The 21263-nt window shown below is 39.3% G+C and overlaps 1 protein-coding gene across 1 annotated transcript in view; it reads left to right on the forward strand.

The window, feature by feature from the left end:
• Nucleotides 1–20955, forward strand: part of SHISA9 (shisa family member 9) — a gene marked incomplete at its 3' end in the record, with an annotated part of 176721 nt that extends 155766 nt beyond the window's left edge. The window contains exons 3-4 of the mRNA XM_082291834.1: nt 2243–2398; nt 20588–20955. Coding sequence (XP_082147960.1) covers nt 2243–2398; nt 20588–20955 — 524 coding nt within the window. The remainder of the gene's footprint in view (nt 1–2242; nt 2399–20587) is intronic.
• Between the last annotated feature and the right edge of the window lie 308 nt (nt 20956–21263).

The raw sequence follows: 21263 nt of genomic DNA on the forward strand, positions 1-21263 counted from the left end.
TGTCACTGAACACCCAGACAGAGCCCAAGCTCACCTAATTCATCTTCCCCAGTACATTCCTGGGGTGACTTTCTTCATGGTGTTTAAAGAAATGACTGAAAAAACCCGATATGTCTAAGTAAGAAACACATACAGAAACCAGTCCTGGTTAGCTACACCTTATCTACACTGGTTTTACAAGTCTCCATGGCTGGAAGTCATTTCAGCAGTGAGCATGGCAATACTGGTGCTCATAATATTTTTAATAAAGTGAAATCATGATGTTTTGACAGATTGAATAATGAGAATTGCCACAAAGGAACTTCATAATAGTAGCATCCATAAGGTACTGATTTAGCTCTACTCAACAAAAAATATTAATGACTGTAGGGGTACAAGGTTGACACTTTCCTCACAGTGAGGGTCCCAAGAGATATTTGGAAAGTACAGATGATTTGGAAAGACTGGTCAACTATTCATTGGTTCAAACCATTCTAGTAAGAGGCTTTCCTCAGCTGTGCTCTAGAGATGGAATGGGAATGGTATAGGATTTCAGAAACTCCTGCTCCAAGAGTCACTCAGTTGCCTCAGACATGCAAGTAACTAAAGCTGAACAGAAACATACTAAGAGTTTTTATTTACTACAAAATAACAATACCTTAAAATAACAACTGTTTCTGTGAAATTGTGACTTAACCAACTTACCCTTTCAAGGTAGAACTTTAAAAAAGATTCAAAAGGTGTTCCAATAGTTTTTGGGGAATTCTGAAACAGAAAAGTTTCTCATTTTCAATTCTTCCTTGTTAAGAACCAGTAACAGCAAGAAGAATCATCCTGTTATTAGATGATAGCACTGGTACTGTTTTTATCCCATTGCCTCAAGGTGCCATCCCAACTTGGGTATGGGGTGGGCAGAGCTCTGCACAGGCTGGGGCAGCCCCAGTGTGAACAGCAGAGGCCAGAGAGAGGGAAGAAAGTTTAAAAACACCTTTGTTTTCTTTTATCTCCCAGCAGGAAATCTGTTAACTGACTTCAGAGCTCCTGCTTATTAATGAGCTGTGGAAAGCCAGGTGGCTCAATTCCCTTAAAATCCTGGCCAACAGCAGGAATATTTGGCTCCTGCCAGATCCTGTGGGCACTTGAAGGATGGTCCAATCAATCCATCACAATAAACTGCCTTTCCCATAACTGACCAGCTTTCTGTCTACATGATCTCTACTCTGTGCTTGATGCCGCCATGGGAGTTACTGTATTGTCACCTAGACAGCACCATGGTCTCATTGCAGGAGAAACATGTGCTTGTCTGTGATTGCAGAAGCCATCAGAAGGTTCTAGAATTGCCAATCAGCTCCAAATATGTCAATATACAGCCTAGAGAAAGGCTCAGCAAAAAAGATACACTGACCATGTTTAAATCTGTTGAAATTTTGGGTTGCAAATTGAGTGCAGAATACAATTATGACCAAATGTTTTAGAGGCAGGAATTGAATACTAAAAAAAAAAAATCTTAGAGAGAAAAGTATACAGGCTGTATTCTCTGCTATAAAGGAACAAATAAATCTCAGAAAGGATACAGGGTGAGTGCTGGCATAAAGCTGGATGTAAGCAGTGATTAGCTCCTGTTTTTGTATGTGTTTGCTACAGAAAACATTATCTTGGTATGATGTTATGATACCCATCGCCAGGGAAGAGGAGAAAACAGAAAGACAAAGTGTGTGCTTTGAAGAAATCACCTTTTGATAGTCATGAAGCAAAAAAGCACATTTTTCACTGTGATGCTTATCTTCAGAATACAACATAACGCCATGCAAATAACCGAGCTGCTCCTGGTTTTAAAAGCAGTGTAACTGTGTAAGTGCAGTAGCCTGAGCCAATTTAAATGAGTCTGGCTCTTTTACTGCACAGAGCAACTCTACTGCCCTGTATTCAGTCTAACTTGGAACAAACTCTGTGTTTCGCTTTGTGTCTTAGTGCTGCAGCAAATTCAGTATTGTCAGTGTTCAATTGTTTTGAAAACCTATTTTTTATTTCAAAGATCTCTTTATACAAAAGTTATTGTGTGTTGCTATAATCACTTGTCAGCTTTTAATCATGCCATTAACTGTTTGAAGTACAGGTCTGCTGTACTCAAACTCCCACTTTGCAGTAAATACTGTTTTGTTGCATTAAATCTCAGGATATATTCTGTCTAATCTGTACTCAATAATGATGCGAAAACCTTAAGACTAATTCACTTTTTACTTAATGATTTTCTTCAATACAGATCCACCACAGATGAATAATGTCATGCCAACATCTCCCCTCCTTCCTCAGATGGCACATCAACATTCATATCCCAGCCTGGGACAGATCACAAACCCATATGAGCAGCAGCCCCCAGGCAAAGAACTCAACAAGTACGCGTCTCTAAAGGCAGTCGGTAAGTAAGCGACGTGATGCGTGACTTCTCCTTTAGCTCAGCATGCTGCACTTGCTGCTGGCAGCTGACATTCTGCCTCCAAGTTGAAAACAAGGTCTTGCTCATCTGGACTATTTCATGACAGAATTTCATATTGAATATCCCATGGTAGAATTTAATATGGACTATCATGTTAGTTGGAAATACAATGAAAATTAAGCCAAGGAGTGCAATTAAGGGATAAGAAAACTACATGCAAGAACTGGTGATCATATGATGTGATCTCATACATGCACACAAAACCAGGCTGTGCCCCTGCAAGTCATTTTTCAGCAAGTTTCACCTGTATCGTACACAGTGTTCAGCCCCAAGTTCTTTATGCCCCAAACCTGCAAGAGGAGGTTGGACTTGATGGTGCCTCTGCGTCCCTTCTAACCTGAGATATTCTATAATATGCCTACATATGATTGTGGTGTTTATTTCCCATAGCTTTCTACACAAATGAGAGAGAAAAACATCACCTGCTAAATACTTCCAAAAAGAGAAGGCACTCACATAGTTCTGAAGTAAGAGCTTTCATATTTCCTGCAAGATGTACATTAGTAGGTCACTGGAAGAATGCTCTGAGATGTTATGATTACAAACAATTAGTGCATGATAAAACTCCTAATAAAGATCCCAGTGGTGGCTATTTTCTGTGCCTGATTAAGTAAATGAGAGAACATCCTCAAAGAAACAGTCATGGGGAGGGAAAAGGACAGTAGTGAGTAAAACATTCAAAAGAATTTTCATATTGAATGTCTAAGCTTATAATAGTTTTCAGGGACTGTAAATACCTACTGCACACCCTGTGATGACAGAAGGCCCCTTCTAGACAATAATACATTAAGAACTTGGGGGTCTTCCCACTAACCCTTGCTTAGCTTTGACATATGGATGTTGACATAGTTTCCCCAAAAATTTAGAGTAATGCCACACTCCCTATTTCCCAACAGAGATACTTATAGAAAAACAGCAGAACAGCTAAGAGCTTTCTGACCTAAGAATTGAGTATTCACCATGCCAGAAAAAACTTTCATCACAAACTGACATTCGTTTAGCTGCACTTCAGGATACCAGACCTCTAACAAAGTGTACATCAAAGTCCCATCTCAAATAATTCAGTTTTACTTTAGCTTGTTGGTTTTGTATCTTACAAGTGGCATTTTAAGTCTGTTTATAAAAACAAGGGTTAATAGGTTTCTGCTGGGTTTTGAATACCAAGCAGCTTTATAATTCCTTCTTCAAAAGGTGCTACTGTGTAATGATGTGGTGACTATGACAGATTTATGCACTGATATTGAGCTTCTTTTTCAGATTTCAATTTAGGACAAGCCAATCATCAAAGCTAAAAGGTATTTAACCATAACAAAATGAGAGATGAAACACTCTAAGAAATTTTTCTCGTCTGCCCAAGAGCCACGGAATGTACCTTTCAAAAAAATTATTAAATTAGAACTTAGGTATTTCTTGTGTGTCTGAGTACAAGTTTTTAAAACAGCTAGATTATAACCATACAGTTAAATCAACCTTGAATGATTGTGCACTTCAGCTCCAGAAGTTGTATAATGCCTCTCAGAATCTTAAACTAAATTAAACATAACTTTCAGGGACATTTTCTTCCAGGTGGATTGCACCATCTTCCCATGCTTTTCCCCTATCCTTCCTATGCCTTCTCTTTTTTCCTCCTACAGATCTACTGGTCTCGGACCACATTAACCAAGTTCTAGATGCAGGTGAATTTTCATAAGTACAAAAGTGCTGCATTGTGATCCAAACTTCTCAGCAGAAGAGAGGTTTTGAAACTGTTACACATTCACACCTTCTGTCTAGACTTACGGAACAAGAACTAAATTACACTCAGTTTTCAACCCTCTTTAGACTCTCAAGACCCTGGTTCCTCCCAAGAGTACCTCTTGAATACATCCCAAGGTCACAAAAAGGTTTTTCCATGACACCAGCCAGGCCCAGGTCTGTGACCACGCTGACATGCAGCTCTCCAGACTGCACATTGTAGGGATCATGCTGGCTTTCAGAGAGCTCTGACAGGAAACAAGAGCTGGCCTACATCAAGCCCACCAATACAAATTTAACCTGACAACATCTTTGAAACAACCAGATATAGACTGAGTTCACCCTGACCTCAAGTCACAGGGCAAAACATTCAGACTTGTATTTATGGATCCCATAGCTGGTTAATGAGTGTGTATAGTCCATTTCCTTTTGCATTCATTGATAGTGGCTTGGGGGTGTATTCATTTGCCACAACAGAAACTTCATAAGGGATGTGTTCTACATCTCTCCATGCATTTGAGGCAAACCACATTCATTTAAATGCCCCTTACTCTGCATGATCCCATTGTTCAGGTGTAGTCCACTGTGCTTAACCTTTTTCTTTAATAAGGGTTTGGGGGAAGAGGCATTTCCAGTGCTTTGTAGCAACTGTAGCTATGGTACATTAATATCCCTCATCAGAATGTGGCCATAAGTGGTAAAAAGTTTAGATAACTGAAAAAGTGAAGCTTTACCAGAGGCAGTATTAAATTAATTTCTACACAGCTGCTTTCTTCTGAACTACAGATGTCCTAAAAATTTGGCTAATTTTAGAAGTGAGCTACTCATTCCTCAGTGACTGTCTGCTGTGAAAATTCAGTTTATGGAAAAGCAGTGAGACACATTAATCTCTGTTTTGATCATGTTCAGGTTCTCCATTAAATTCAATAAAAATTCAAGTGCTTGTGAAAACAAGAGACAGCAGTACTCTTGCTATTAATTTGCATTGTGCTGCTGAGTGAGAATGACCCATACCTTGGTAGTGAGACCAAGCTGATCCCTAGGAAGCAATTTTAAAGCTACACCTCATACTCCATGTGACAGTGCTTAGCAGTGTGGTTGGACGTTGGACTGTTCATGCACGTGTGCACTGCAACGTGTGCATTGCAGCGTCTGATTCAGCACTGCAGGGGAGAAGAAAGTTGAAAAGGTTGCTGTGGATGTATTTTATTTAAAAAGCTAAATATTTTTACTTGAACAAGCTCAAACTGCACAATCAAACCCTTTTACACGCAATGGGAGAGGATGTTTTCCTCATTTCTTGTTAGGAATTCCTTTATTTGTTGCAGCTTCCAGAATTCCTCAAGTACTGACCATGGCTTCTGACCACATTCACCTTTTCCCCTTACTGCCTGCTGGCATTTCCATCTCTGAATGATATGAGGACATTCTGTGCCTATTTTAATTCTCAGATGAGTGCTTGGAGTACAGCACCAGTGAGCTGAGATGTGCTTACTGTTTTCTTCACTGCACTAGAATTTTACTCTCCTTCTACCTTGGCACACACACGACCAGGGAATAATCAGCAGAAGGCAGAAGACCACTTTGAAACGAGATAGGAAACACATATTTCCTGAACAAATAGATACGAAATCTACCTCCTAGCATCTCTAGCCTACCTGGCTGATTGATCTGACTTACTGATAGGTACACTTGGTTCATCCATTATTTTTCCATTTTCAAGCCACAGAATCTCTTTTCAACAATGCCAATTTTTTCCCATCTCAGAATGTGAGATACTATCTGAGTTGATACTATCTGAGGGTTAATGAGCTCCAAGACCAGTCCCAGCAGGTGTGGCCATTGAATGTTGTGTGGCAATAAACACCCAGTGCTTAGAAATTTCAATTTTTTGGTCACCTGAGATGACATGATCCTGGTTTCCTTCAATGCTTTTGGCGTATTTGATTATTTATGTGAAAAGTGCAGAAAGAGGTTTTTCTGCATAAATTATTCTTATTTCCAGTTCATCAACCGTGTTTTTACTCCATGCTTAAATGGTTATTGCTCACTTAACAATACTGAGATGCCTAAAGCTACAAGTGGATGGAAATCTTGTAGCTGAACACCTTCATGAAATTCAAATCCCAGGACATGCAAAGGTAGCTCATCACAAATTTTTATGCACATCATTTGGACATTCATTTGGAAAGCATGAACAATCCAACTTCAAATTCCACGCTGCTAAGGTGGAAGGGTTATAGTTCATCCTGTTGATTAAGAGTTTCCTAGAGCTCCAACTGGCCTCATTACCCTGAGTTATTAGTTACCTATTCAGTCACACTGCTTCGTGAGCCCAGCTCAGTAACAGTTAATTTTCTTTCCTGAGTTTAAAGGAGCGCAAAATCACTAAATAATTTTAGACCTTCTTGCAGAAGTTAAAAAATACCCCCAAACCCAGCTTCTAAACCCCCGGAGGACTGGGAAAACGATCACTCAGCTGCTGGGGACATGCACAGACATGCAAGTAAAATATTTCTAATTTTTCTACAATTTAACACGATTTTATATTTCTTTGATAAACTTTCATCTTCCCTTCTCTCTCACACACACAAACATTTGAGGAACTGAGTGGACATTGCCAAAAAAAGAAACAAAAATGCAATGGACAGAATTCCTCCCTGAAACACAGACCCAGAAAGCCTTCTCTTATGCTGGGAGTTGTTAGTCTCCTGTGGGATTAAATCAGATCTAATTGATTTGATATAGTGGAGCTAGGAGGATATAATTGGCAGCAGACCCACCACCACATCTCTGAGTCTACAGCTCCCAGCATTTTTTGAAGCTGCACAGTTCTTTGATCCCAGAGGAAACATTAGACAGTGAACCAGCTCTGCTTGCAGTTGCAAAACTGCAGAGTGAGATTCTGCAAATATGGCACTCAGAGAATAAATATCCCCTGGTTAGGTCCCTGCAGAAAGGAGTGTGGCCACAAGTGTGCCAAGGCACCAGGCAACAACTCCCCCAGAAAGGTGAAGCATATGAGAAAACTGACCTGGTCCTGTGTCCTCTGCACACACAGAAGGATCCAAGGGGAAGATCACCCCAAGGTTAGCCATGGGCTGTTATCTTTGAACCATCTTCCTGTCTGATGGGAAATTTGTGGCTGCCTTCTCCTAAGCTTCAGCCCTTCAATTTCCATAGAAATGATTGTAACTCTTTGCTGGTACGAGATGTGTCTGTTGAGAATAGAAGTGACTTCACAACGACCTCCTAAGAATCTGATTCCTATCTCACCATGAGACTGCACCATTCCCTGTAGTTCATTGTGCTCTGGCCTGGAAAGTAACACTGTAATTGGAAAAATGGAAACACACAGCATGCCTGCCCATGCATTCACAGGGTGAATACATCCCACTTTTAGAAAAAGCAGAACTACAAAATTATTAGACACAATATGTTTGTAGTAATTCACTTTCCTATACCAACCACACTGTTCCACTGAGGAGTAAATATTCATGTTCCTTTGGAAGGCTTAAAAAGGACTTGTGCTTTCTTTTCAAAGACTAAAGAAATTTTCAGTTACCACTTCTATAAGCAATTACACAAAGACAGATAAAAAAAAAAAATCTGGGACATGGGAGTATCTCACTAGATTTAACACCATGAAAAACTGACATGGAAGCACAGATTAATGTATCACTTGTAATATCCAGAGCGTGATTCAGAGCGTGATTTCATATATCCAGAGGTATGTGCTGTGTCATAAATAATGCTCAACTGTGATCTGCCCAACTCAACACTGGAACTACAGATTTGGCTCAAGGAAATGTGACATAAAAGCTTGGTATCTTTTTATTATTATTATTTACCCAGCCCAGCATGGCTGGAGAATTTGAAGCTTTTGAGTGTTCATTTGTTAAGGAAGTTTTACATATTTTTATCCTTGCTTCTTCTTCAGGCATAAGAGAAAAGCCAAGCAGCACTCAGAAGCAAGGCTTGCTTTACCAATCCCCCTGCCAGGACCTTCCCTCAGCCTTCCCATTCCTCAGCCACAGGAAGTGAAGCATTACTTATTTCACCCTTATGATGAGACCCAGCAAATTTTGCATCCTGCCCAGTGCATGCAGATGAAATTAGAAGACCTTTTCTTGCTTCCACTAAATCATTTAATTATTTTCTCTGTTATTTACCCAACTACCTACAGACACATTGTCATAGGTAAATATAAAATGCTTGGAGAGTCTTGATCAAAATATTTTCCTGTTTTATCATCCAGCACACTCATTTCTTCTTCCAGTAAAGTACTCATATTTTAATTATAAATGTGTTGTTTGTGCAGACCCTCAGTATCTTGAGCAAAATCATCTGCTTTGCTGACATTCTTTTTTAGGCTTTTTAAAAACCAACATTTTACTGTAAAATCTACAAGAGGATATTCTTTCTGAGGATGAGGAATCCTGCTCTAAGCAGTCAGACTTTGAAGCAGCCATTGCACATTCCATCCTTTAGCAAACAGACAGATTTGTGAACTTTGGGGATATGTTGGTCTTGGCAGAAGCAACATCATGGTAGGTGGAAGGAAACTGCAAATACTCCTTTTACAAGAAACAGTTTTAACACTAAAGTAAGATGCTCTTAAACACTGCCATCTATGTTGTCTCATTTCTTAGACTTTAACAACACACTGAACTTGGGAAAGAAAGGAAATCTGACCTTGAGGTACATTTAGTTTAGGTTTAAACTTTAAACTTTTAGTTTTCTGGGTAGGACTCATACCTAGTGAATTTTTTTTTTTTTCTGAATTTGGTCCACTAGCTGGTTTTATGGTGGCTGAAGAATATTTATAAAAATTTATTAAATCTTAACCCATTTTTCATGCCAAAATAGCAAATTTAAATTTGTGCATCCTAATTCTTGTTCTTGACATTGATATTCTTTGCACACATGCTCCCTACCACAAAAAAACAGCCTTTTTTTTGTTATCAGCACATTAAAATAGTGAAAATTAAATCTTCACCATTCATAAAAGTTCAGCTTATAAACACCACTCCACATTCCATCAGTTACACACCACTGCAGAACTCACCCTCTTCCACTGAAAATCAGGTTGGTTCTCTAGAAACAAATTAATTTTAAAAATCCTTATTATGTGATAATGAATCAAAATTAAACAAAAAGTTATTTTCTCCTTTTTTTTGAGACATAACAGCAGATCTAAAATAAGAGTACCAGGAACCCAGCTGACCACTAGAGAATCCTGTCTTTTGCTTATCTTTTGTCCTTGAAGATAGAGCCTTCAGAAGTAACAAGCTTACAGTGACCAGGTTTATTTCCATCTATTGAGATCAGTGGCAGTCCCAGGAAGAAAACAAGTAAATCTAAATCAAGCATGGGTTATTCCAACCTACTTGTAGGAAATGCTGATGAATTATGCATGAGATTTTTTTTACACATTAAGTGAAGACACGAGTGAAGCTTTATGCTCAGGCAATAAGTGAGCCAGTAAAAACAAGGCTCAGCTCACGCAATGACAAGGTCCAGCAGTGCTGAGCATTTTCACTTGCAGCCCTTCCTAAACATCCCTCTCTGTAACTCTTTTATTTTGCAATATAAACATACTTCTCATTCTGCAATGCAAATTTTTTAATCAATTATTTAAGCATAGAGGTTGATCTTAAACATGCAAAAACAACTGTGAATACTTGCAGATAAACAGCAACACTGTGGGATCCCAGCTCAAATCTAGATTTTATCTGAAGTGTGGCTTTCAATAGTTCCCACCATGGAGCCTACACATTGCACTGCTTGCTCTTAACATACTCCACCCATTTTCTCCTCTGAACTATTAGCACTGTAGGTAATGTATGGCAATATTTTTACAAGAAGAGTTTCATACATGTGTTCAACATGTGATATCATGTTTTAAGACTTTTCATCTTTGTACATGGATACATGTCAAAAGCAGAGTGCAAAATTCTTCAGGATTACCCATGAACACAAAAGATAGTAAGATAACTGATAGGAATGAATCCCTTATTAACAATATCACATAAATAGCAGCAATTATCTGTCTGCTATTTTGGTTCTGCCAAGGAGGCTCTGAAGACAGTAAATGTGTTTTTAAGAAATTGCACATATAAAAGTCACAGAGAATTGCTTTATTCCTACACGTTCATACTATAACAACAAAGGGCTTGAGCCATGGAGGAAGAGCAGTAACATGATTTGTAATGCACAGTTAATTTTTGCAAAAATCCTTCCCCCTAACAGCTTATTTGAAGAAGAAAAGAGAAGCTGAAAAAAAAATCTGATATGTACTAGTTATGATACTACAGCATCAAAAAAAATTACCACAAAGATGGTAATTTTTGGTCCCAGTCTAAGGGAAATATTAAGTACAACAGGTAGTTTTTGTAGTGGGAAAGCCTGCAAAGCTTTCTAGGCAATGGAAGGTGCTACTGTGGGAAGCAGCCAGGGCCCTGCCACAGGGGAGGAGGAAGAGCTGCAGCTCAGCACTGCTGCTGCTCATTTTTGCCAGCAATTGATACGATTGTAATTCCTGGGAAAAAAGGGAGAGAGGAGCTGTACACTCCTCTGTGGCTGCACTCTGGTGTGTGAACTATTAACTATTCATGGCAGACAGCTGCATTTCCAGTTCTTCCTGGGCTGTCAGTCACTGATGCTGCTGCCTTACACGAGGGCTCTGTTCAGAGCAGGCACCACTTCTGCTCTGCCTTGGACTTGGTCCAAGCTGCATGAAAACCTGAAGAAACTAATTTTCTTCTGACAGGGCAAGTTTGGGAATTGCCAGGGAACGCTAGTTCCTTTCAGTTTGACACACATCTCTGGTTTGGAAACCTCTGGCAACCATGCTCAAGACTTTAACAACACAAATGACATAGAATCTAAAAAGAGGGAGACAGGAAAAGAAGAAAAGGAGAAGAAAAATCCAGAACTCAATGTGTATGAGTATAGCTACGAAATTACTACCTTTTTCTTTTTTTTTAATTTTTTCCTCCTGACAAAAGAGTAGAAAAAGATAACTTTCTAATAGGAACAACTTATGCCAGTACTATTTTGAAAAAAAAAAAATCAACTTCACTCCAGAACAATTACTAATAATTATTTTAAATTAAAGCACTTAAGAAACAGATCAAATAAAACTAAATTAGGCAAAAAATAGATATTACATCACTGGGACTTTTTTTTTTTCATTTAACCAGTACAATTCAAAAAGCCTTTAAGGCCTTTCTTCATGTTGAGAAATAATAGTGTAAATCTGGTATGATTCCATTTTAAAGGCAGAAAAATGTTGGTTTATTTCAAAACTGAAAACACATCTTAATTACATGTTCACACTCTGAAATTGGGTTCTGTGTGTTCTCATGCAGCTTCCTATATCATCACATCTGGTATTTGCAGCTTATCCGTAGCTGATTCAGACATATGTGTGAGAGTTATAACCAGCAGTATACTAAAAGAAACAAACAATCAAAAGTATTAAAACTGAAAACAAAATTGAGCACACAGAAGAATGCCAACAGCAACGCGTGAAAAGAAAATTAGATTATGTTCATGCTAAGAACAATTATTACCAATAAATGTGGTCAGGAATAGCAGAGCTTTTTCAGTCAGTGTTAGATAAGGTAAATTGACAAGTGAAGGAAAAGCAGACAGGCTTGTTTAGATGCCAAACCCTGCTGCAGAACTCGGCGAGCTCTTTCCTGCAGTGCCCCGCATCCCCTCTGTGTGCAGCCCCTGCCCGCAGCCCCCCAGGAGCAAGGAACCCCTGAGCAGCTGCTGGAACCCCTGGCTGCAGGAGCAAGGCTCCAACTGCTCAGCACTGCCCCTGCAATCCTGAGGAGACTCTGCCCTTAAACAAACTGAAGGTCCTCACCAACCAGAAAGGTTAAAAACAATTTCGTATTATTGTTGTTGTATGAAAGTATTGCTGCAAACTTCTGACACAATCAGATTTATCCTGAGAAGCACTGAAAACCACCCAGTGAAAAAGCAAGCAAGATTACCGAAGGAAGAAGTGGAAGAACCCTTTTAAGCAAATCCCCTAAGTGCTAACCTCTTTGGCTTTGGACAGCATTTTTAGAAAGCAAACCAAACCCTCCTTTCCTAAATCAGTTTATGCTGCAGTCATGCTTTATTCAGAAGTTAAGCATGACAGCATGACTCCTTAGATAGTTTCTATTTCAAAAGGCAAGTTTTCATACCATATATAAGGTTTCCAGTAAAACTCAAACTGATAAATATGCTTAAATGAGATAAAATGAAATAAATATTTCACAGTAGAACTTTTCATATTTATTTGCCACTGTAGATTCCATGAAAGCCACAAGCTTAGAGGCCTTTAGGAAAAAAAATAATGAAAATACAGATTTACAGTTGCAGGACAGCCACTGGCTGCATTTTCAAAGAAAAGTCAGAGATTTTAGTACATAATTCTCTTAGACTTCTTTTACAATTTCATCCCTTGGATCAAGAATAGAACTGGCACTCTTACTTCCTTCTTAAGTTTATCATTCATTGCACGATACCGAACCAGCAGTTTAGCATGTTGGTTCTTGAATTTAAAATGTTAAATCACTTGAGAATACAACTAAGTACTGTGATCTTCGTCTATCTGCATGCAACAGATTTCAGGTTTCCTGAAAATATTTAAAATTCTAATGTTAATTTAACATAAATCAGCCACCATTTGTTTCCAGGTTAACAGAGCCTATTGGTTTTGGTTAATCAGAAAAAAATCTTGGTTCTTTTATACTGGTTAAATTCAAGTATTCTGCATGCCACCGGTCCCTAGGCTAGGTAGAATATGTGTGTGTGTGGAGTAGTTTGATCAAAACCAAATCACAGTATCACTGCAGCACTTTGCAAAATTGAATCATAAATATTGCAATTTAATACTATGTAAATCAATGCAGGCAAATATACAAAGCCCAGCTGGAAAATCTGTTTTACGTGTGCAAGGAGAAACCTGCCTAAACTCACACAGTAAATAAACATTTGGAAAAAGAGAAAGAAAAAAGCCAAACTTTGCAGTGCTGTGTCTGGCACGTTGTCAGAAGAGGGATGCTTCCAGACATGTGGCTACTCTTGTATTCCAGGGAATGGTGACCCTGCTTCTGGTGAACCACACATCATGTCTGATGCCTGAGGAGTTCGTCAGAATCTGTTTCAGCGTTCCCAGCCAGGCAGCAGACTTTGCTGTCGGGGTTAAAGAACATTGCTGAGACCAGAGGCTTCCTTTACCCAGTCTAATTACATTCCTATCCTAAACCATTCCTAATGTGTCTCAAAACCCAGAAATATTCTGGCCTCTTCAGCCTTTCCATAAACTGTCATTAAAATAATCAAAAGAAGAGAAGAAATGTTTGGGGCTACATATTTGTCTTTTTCCATATCTCGTATCTTGAAATAATTTTATTTCACTGGGAAAACAAAATGTAGTCTTGTGTCTGGAGGTGGACGAGCTCTTTTCAAACAATGTCTGAGAAGAAGAGGTTGATATGGTTTGTCTTTTTGTGCTTGGTCTCTCTCCAGATCACTGTAAGAAATCAGTAAATAAATGAAATGGTAAAGGGGGCCAGGAGAGGAATAACGCTGAGCCACAAAAAGTAGGTTCTACAAAACTTATGCAGGGTTCTATGCACTACATATTTTTCTTTACCTCTGTCAGTAAAAAAACATGGGAAAGAATCCAAAGACATAAAATAGTCTTCATTTTCAGAATGTCTTGAATAAAGGCAAAATAGTATTAGAAGAAAACCAAATATTTACGACAGAAATCAATGCAGGCCACAGGCTGATCTCTGAATTTTCAAAATAGAAGGAGGGCTGCAAAAATGAATATAAATGGCCTTTGCCCTTTCTTGCAACTTAGTAGGGCTTAAAATTGCCCCAACTCCTATAGAGCCACCCCAGTGCCTATGAGATGAGAACAGCCAGTGATCAGCCATGGAGTAACCACACTCCTCCCTCTTGGCTGCAGACAGATCTCTCATCATCCTGCCCATTCCCCACTCTACCAACAGAATGCTGTCTAGCTCAAACTTCCCCACGCAGTCTGTTTTCCAACACACTTCATGTATGCAGAGCAAATTCTTCTGTGGTCCATGATAGTGAGTGAGCCCCTTAATTCAAAACACAGGTCATTATTTATTTATTTTACTGTATGGAACACATTTTTCTGTGAATTTATTGGATCCAATTCATATCTGGGGCAGCTAATACAAACTCTGTCCATGTGAGTTTTTTCCCCTCACCCAAGAATAAACTTGTGCTAGTGTACAAATGATACTTCTTTGATTTTCAGATGAAATCCTGCAAGAACTCTCACACAGAGCTGGTTTATATCCTGGAAGCCTTTGAACCTATTGTCTTAGATGCCAGCTTGGAAAGGCAAATGAATAAGCAATCACACATTTAGACAGGATCAACAGCACCACCAAAGGCAGCAGCGCAGTATTTCCCCGGGCAAAATTCTCATGTTGTCTCTGAGTCAGGATTCATTACCCTTCTGTCTTTCCTTGAGTTTTCACTTCCATTACTTAGAGAAGTATAAGTTTCCCATAGCTTCAGGTAATGACACCGTCATCTCAGCAAACTCACGGCTGTAGAAACAAAGCCTTATTACAAACTGCTATAAATTACATAGGGACAGCCTTACAGAGAAACCACCCCCAAAAGGCACTTCCTTCATTTCAGCTGTTGTCTGGTGTGTCATTGGAGCAATTCCATTGCTCTCCTGTCCTCAGCACTTTCCACTGGCTTGCCTTCTGCATTTCTAGCCCTTCATTTGAAATACAGACTTTTTGGCTGGAATAAAGCTCTGCATTTCACATAGTTCTTAAAATATATTCAGATAACAAACAGTTCTGTAAACATCTAGCAAGAAACAATGTCCCTATGTATTTTCATAGCTTCTGACTGTGACAGTAAGCTTGCACAAAAGTTTGGATTTGGGGATTTGGTTTTGGTTTTTTACTGTCTTTAGAGCTTTTGTAAGGGCTCACTCCTTTGTGGATTCTCTTCTCTCACTTCAGAGGCTTCTTCCCACTCCTGGATGCCTATTTTCACAAAAACTGTAGGACAGAATTGTCATTCAGGACTCTATATTTTCCCACAGCTGTATGAAGTGGTGTGAATATTCAGAGCCATGTTATGGACCCACAGAATTAAGAGCATTGTCAATAAGGAAAAGAGATAAGAACCCCTGCAGTATTTTACAAGAAAAAGAAAGCATTCACAATGCTAATGCATGTCCACGTGACTCTATGCCACACAGCGACCTTGAAGACTACTTAAGCTGGGGAAGAGAACAACATTACATAGTTTGAGGGCCACCTCTCAAGTAAGGCTTATATTCAAATAAGCTCACAGAGAAATTCTGAACCTACTGCAGCCACAAAGATTTTTGCCACTGATATTCAAGAAAAATCATTTTCAGCCATGGTATTTATTTGGTAAGAGGCTCATTGGTTTCCATGCTTTTGTTACACAACTATGGATTATGAAGAAAGATGTGAAACTTCCACATTTGGTCATGAGCAATTATCAATCAGCAAAAGAACAAAGCTTGTCTCTCTTAGTGACAGATTTAGGCAGAAAGGTGAACCTTAAACAACAACATACCATGAAAAGCCCATTTCTTTCTGATCACTTCATCTGGATGAGCCTAAAGTCACTGAAGTTTTCCTAGGCATTTCCATAGTCTTGCTATCCCAAGCATCTTGGTAGCTATCTCCTTTCAAAATCAAAATCCAAGGAATAAGTCAATGGTTCCAATCTGAAACATTTGACAGCAGTAGCAGCAAAGTCAAGATCAAAACAATTGTGGTCACTCTCTCTAAAGCATTGCTGCATTCACATAAGAGCGAGAAGCGCTCTGCATTTTACACCATAAGCTCATGGTTGTACCACTGCTCCAACGGAGTGGGATTTCAATTTAAATTCCCTACCCAGAAAGATGCATCCCTTCTGCTAGGATGGTCCCCACCCAGATTCACATCCTCGTGAACTTGTGCTGTGGAGCAGAAGAAAATTCAATATTTACTATTCTAGAAAGACAAAGGAACAGGAAGCATCTCTTCAGCTTAATAGTTAAGGCACCCGGCTGGGAGGGAGAAGTTCTCCTTTTGATCCTTACGCTGTTTCTGTATTTTTTAAGTTATTCATTTCATGAACAGCAGGAATAAAGCCCAAGTTCTCCCTGATGTCAGACTCACCCTTAAGGTTGGAAAAAACCTCATATTTCAACATTTCTTCCAGATGAACAGCTACAACAGTAACTAAATTTGTAGGTGCATTACCTTAAAGAATTAAAAACCTTACAGAAATATTGAAACTGAGAGCATTTTTTTAGTTAGCTATCAAAAGGAAGGAACACAAATAATAACACATGGAATTAAAGCCCTTCTTCTATTATTATTTGGCAGTGTTGCAATTCTAATTCTTTACTCCTCTTGCAAATACAACAGTAATATCTTTAAATCATACTTTTACTGATCAAGATACAGAAGTCAATGCAAAAGGAACTTCTATAGCACCTTTCATCCAAAATCTCAGAATATTCTACAAATAGCAATTCAACTTCCTAACACAACTACCTCCTCCAATGTGCTAAAAGCTCATTTTACAGCAGGTGAAACCAAGGCAGAGGGAAGTTGAGTCATGTACCTAAGGTCACATAACAAATCCATCCTCTAACCCCAAAATATCTCTTTGGATGTTTAAAGTCCACAAAATATTTATAGGGTCTGCTTAAGAAGAAAAACAAACTCCCTCAGATTCACAATTGATTTTTAAAGTAGTTGGCTTCAGGATACTATTAATATACTTTTCTTGGTAAAACATTTGTTACAAAACTATGCTCAATATTATTGTTCTGAATCTTTTCTTCTTTGAAAACGAGAAGTAAAAAACCCTGTTTCTACACTGTAGTAGCATCAGGTCACTCAAACGGGGCACAGCCCACTGATATTATGAAACCTGCATGAAAGAACAAGGACTGCTGTAAGAGTTGCCAAAAGCCCTCTTGAACAACTGAACAGTTTTATCAATGCTGATTTTGCTCATAATTGCTTCAAGGGTATCCCCTCCCCCTATTTCTGGTACCTAGGCCTGAGTGCACACTTGAGTGTGCAAGCAGAAAGAAAACAGGATTGAGGGAGGTCAAAACGTTCGATGCAGGGGTTGCCTCTCACTACCAGCACTGAACTCCGAAGCACAGGGAAGAATCCTTAGGCAAAACCTGCAAAATCTTACTGGATCAGGACAAACACAAAGAGCAGCTCTCCCACACTGGCACTGCCACACAGACATGTAATCAGCCACTCAGCAGCTGTTCACCAGCTTTCTGCTTGACTTTGCTCATGAAGATTTACCATTCAAGTCCTGGTTTGTTCTCTTCAAGCCCAGTTTCCAGAGAACAGTTGAAAAGTTCCTAGAAAGGGACTATGGACTATACCAGTATAAGCAACTTTAATGGAACCAAATTTACAGAATTAATCATTTTGCTTTCTGTGTGGTTTGCCATAAGAGACAAAGAGTTAAAAAGTTGACATTGTAACATGGCATAAGGAAGAGCAAAACCAGCTCCAGACATGTCATAGGCAACAGTCCTTGTGAGGCTGATTTCTTCCTCCCTGTTTCAATAGTGAAGGTGTTCCTTATGTACAGCAGAAATAAAATTTACTCTTCTGTAGGACATCAGCCTTGCTGTGATTGGAGGTCGGAGTAATTATCTAATGTCTGATCAAATTCAGAGACCCAGGACCATTGCTGGCAGATGGAAAAGGTGCAAGAGAAAAAAATTAAAAGAAACCAAGGACATAGCTTGAGCTTGTTGTGGCCTCAAAGAGAAAAATGGCATGAAAAGCCAGGCAATAAAAATATCTGCAATTTTTGGTCATTATTTACATAGCTGCATCACCACTGCTATTTCTAGAAAGAGAAGTCATTATTTACCTCGCAGCTGATTAAAGATCTTGGCTACAGAAGACAATTTGCTGCAGCATAACTAAGATAAAATTAAAACTACAAACTTACGAATGTACTCTATTCTTACATTAGATTAGCTAAGTTTTTAATTTTTGTATGCAAATTAAACACATTTAAATGTGCAACAGGCATACAAATGTATCTTTATTAAAAGCTGGACATAATTAATTGTACTGAATTTAAATTATATAAGCTAGTGTAACTTTTCATAAATAGCCAAGGTCTAAGTCATGTGACATAGAAACTCGCTCCCCTAACAGCTGGCCTGCAGTGCCTTTGATGTAAAAATTTATAAAAATGAATACTTGTATGAATATTCACAGTGCCTTTTCTGCAACCACTTTTTCAATTATTGATAACAGATTAATGAGATAATAGCAATGCAAATGCATTTCCACCCCATTTTCATTCAGCTTTTATATAATGGTCCTGTGACATTCAGGGAATATTAACAAATTAAAAAGACAAACCACATGTAGAACTGGAAACAGCTCTTTCAGGGAGAAACAGGTACAACTTCTTGATTATTCAGATTACAGCTCTCTAAATGAAACAACTAGCTCCAAAATCCAAGCAGAACTTCACAGACTCTCTTTGTAACACATGACAGGTCTGTCATGCAACTGCACACCCTGGGCTGAAATGAGAGCAGGCCATTATCTCCATTCTGTGATTTGTTTCAAGCAGAAGACACCTGTATGCTATAGAAAAGCATTCACTCAACGACTGAAAAAGGAAACAGATGGAGTTGGGTAAAACACACAAAGCCCAATCTGACGGCACAGAAAGGAGCAATTTCAGTCCATTGGAGAGGAAACACCTCTTTAATGACCAAATTTAATGACAAAATTAAGGATTTAAGAGCAGAGTCCAGTTTCACAGTCATTATAGAAAAAATGCCATGAGATAATAAATAGCAATTGCCTTTGGCAATATTCCTCCCTTCTGAGGGGCCAAGACAAGGGAGATGCACAAGTGAAGCCTGATCTTGAAGATTAATGTGGTGCTCCTAGGAATTTCCCCACCTTGCATAAAGATCCAGTTCAGAACTAGAGACAGGGAGAAAATTCAAAGTGCAACAAAAGCCTCCTAGAAATACTTGGGTGACAGCAAAAGAGGGAAGCTACACATAAAACAGTGCAGGGAATTCAAAACCTCATGAAGACAAGAGGAGCTGAGCTGTACAGACAGCTACATGTACCAGACTTCTGCAGAGAAGCCTTACGTGGCATGGCTTCAAGGGAAATGGATGGATCCAGCCAGGGCACAGCAGAAGTCAAATCCAGGCTGACAAAATTATATATTCCAACTGCACCACAGCTGATTAATGCAGTGCCAGTTGATCTACGTATTTGGCACTATCTTAAGTGAACGTCTAAATTTTTGAGGGGGGAAAATAAACACTATTTACATAAAAAGGAAAGATCTTAAAAAATGAAATTCAGTTAAGCTTCCCTTAAACCTCAGTCTCAAAACTGAAATGAGTTTCTGGATTGCTGCAGAATGCCTTTAACTTCCCAAGCATTGTTCATACTTTCAAGCAAGGCCAAATAAATGCCAGCAATAAAAACAATCAAACTTGAGCAAAAAGCATGCACTGGAAGACACTTGCCTAGGAAATCACAGAGGGCAAAATCCTGACTTGAGAACTGCAATGCAGTATTTGTTGGCAGGGCTGTTGCTGTATTTCTTAGTGGCACTGAACCCAGAAAATGATGTCAGAACCTGGAATTTAGGATTTTCATGGTGTGTAAAATCATGGGGTAAATACCCAACCTTCAACAACCCAAAGTATTTTCAGCCCCATAAAGTATTAGTGAACTTCCAACCATTTAGGAGAACAGATCCCATTCTTAATATTGCCCTGAGGCATTATTGAACAAAAATAGGTCCACCTCATCCCACGTCACCAGACCTTACAGCTGGCTGGGTTAAACACCCACGTGTCACTTTGATTTTAAAGGGCTGTGCTCTTATACAGCAATACAACCCAAGATGCCGCAGTACTCCTGAGAAAGCCCATGTACTTCTGCAGACTTCCCTAATTTCCTGTGCCATGTGACATGAACAGTGATGAAATTCATAGGACCTCTCCCCATAAATGTAAATGTCAGCACAATCTGAGTGATTTGGGGCAGGGACAGTCTTTTGTTCAAGGGCAACAGGGTTCAAGGTCTGCATGTATGAAAGCCTGGCACAATGGCATCCAAAACTCTGAGAGAGAACATAAGGGCCAGGAGGTGGCATGGATTTCTTCTACTGATGTACCTGTAAATGTTCTGGTCTGCAGACAGAACTGTGTATGACCGACTGCAAACTGTCCACCATTTTTCTTGTGTCCAACTGATTCTTTTTGTCCCCTTCCCCTTTAACCCCAAATAGCTGACAAGGTCAATGATGACTTCTACACCAAGCGCCGACACCTGGCCGAGCTGGCTGCCAAGGGGAGCCTGCCCCTCCACCCAGTGCGCCTGGACGAAGAGAGGGCCTACACCATCGACAGCGGGCTCACCAGGCAGAACGGGAAATCCAGGATGGGGAAGATACACACTCACCCCCTGGGCTACAATTCTCACTACAAGACCTGGGATCCCAATGACCCATCCCTGAGGCGGCAAGTGTTCACAAACAAGGGCAAGCATGGCATGGGAGACCCGACGCTAAGTGACCCACTGACCACCCGGAGCCAGCACTACTTGGGCCCACAGCCATACTTCATAACCAACAGCAAGACAGAAGTAACTGTTTGAGTTTGTTTTCTTTCTCTTTTTTGGTTTTTTTTTTTTTTTCTAATGAAATCCTTTAAAAACCACACGCAAATGTATACACAACACAAACACTCAACTGAAAGGCAAAAAAAAATTGAATTAAAAATATGAAATAAAACAACAAAAAAAAAAAGGAAACGGAAGGAAGGAATTTCCACCTGGACAGTCTTGGTATCCAGCCAGCTGTAGGCCGAAGAATGGGTTAATACCATTCAGCAATACACACTGAAGGTTGAATTATAAACTCCATTTGTATTTCACAATGGAACACAAACCCTTGTGACTAAATT

Source organism: Coloeus monedula, assembly GCF_965178545.1.
Source record: "Coloeus monedula genome assembly, chromosome: 16".
Classification (NCBI taxonomy): domain Eukaryota; kingdom Metazoa; phylum Chordata; class Aves; order Passeriformes; family Corvidae; genus Coloeus; species Coloeus monedula.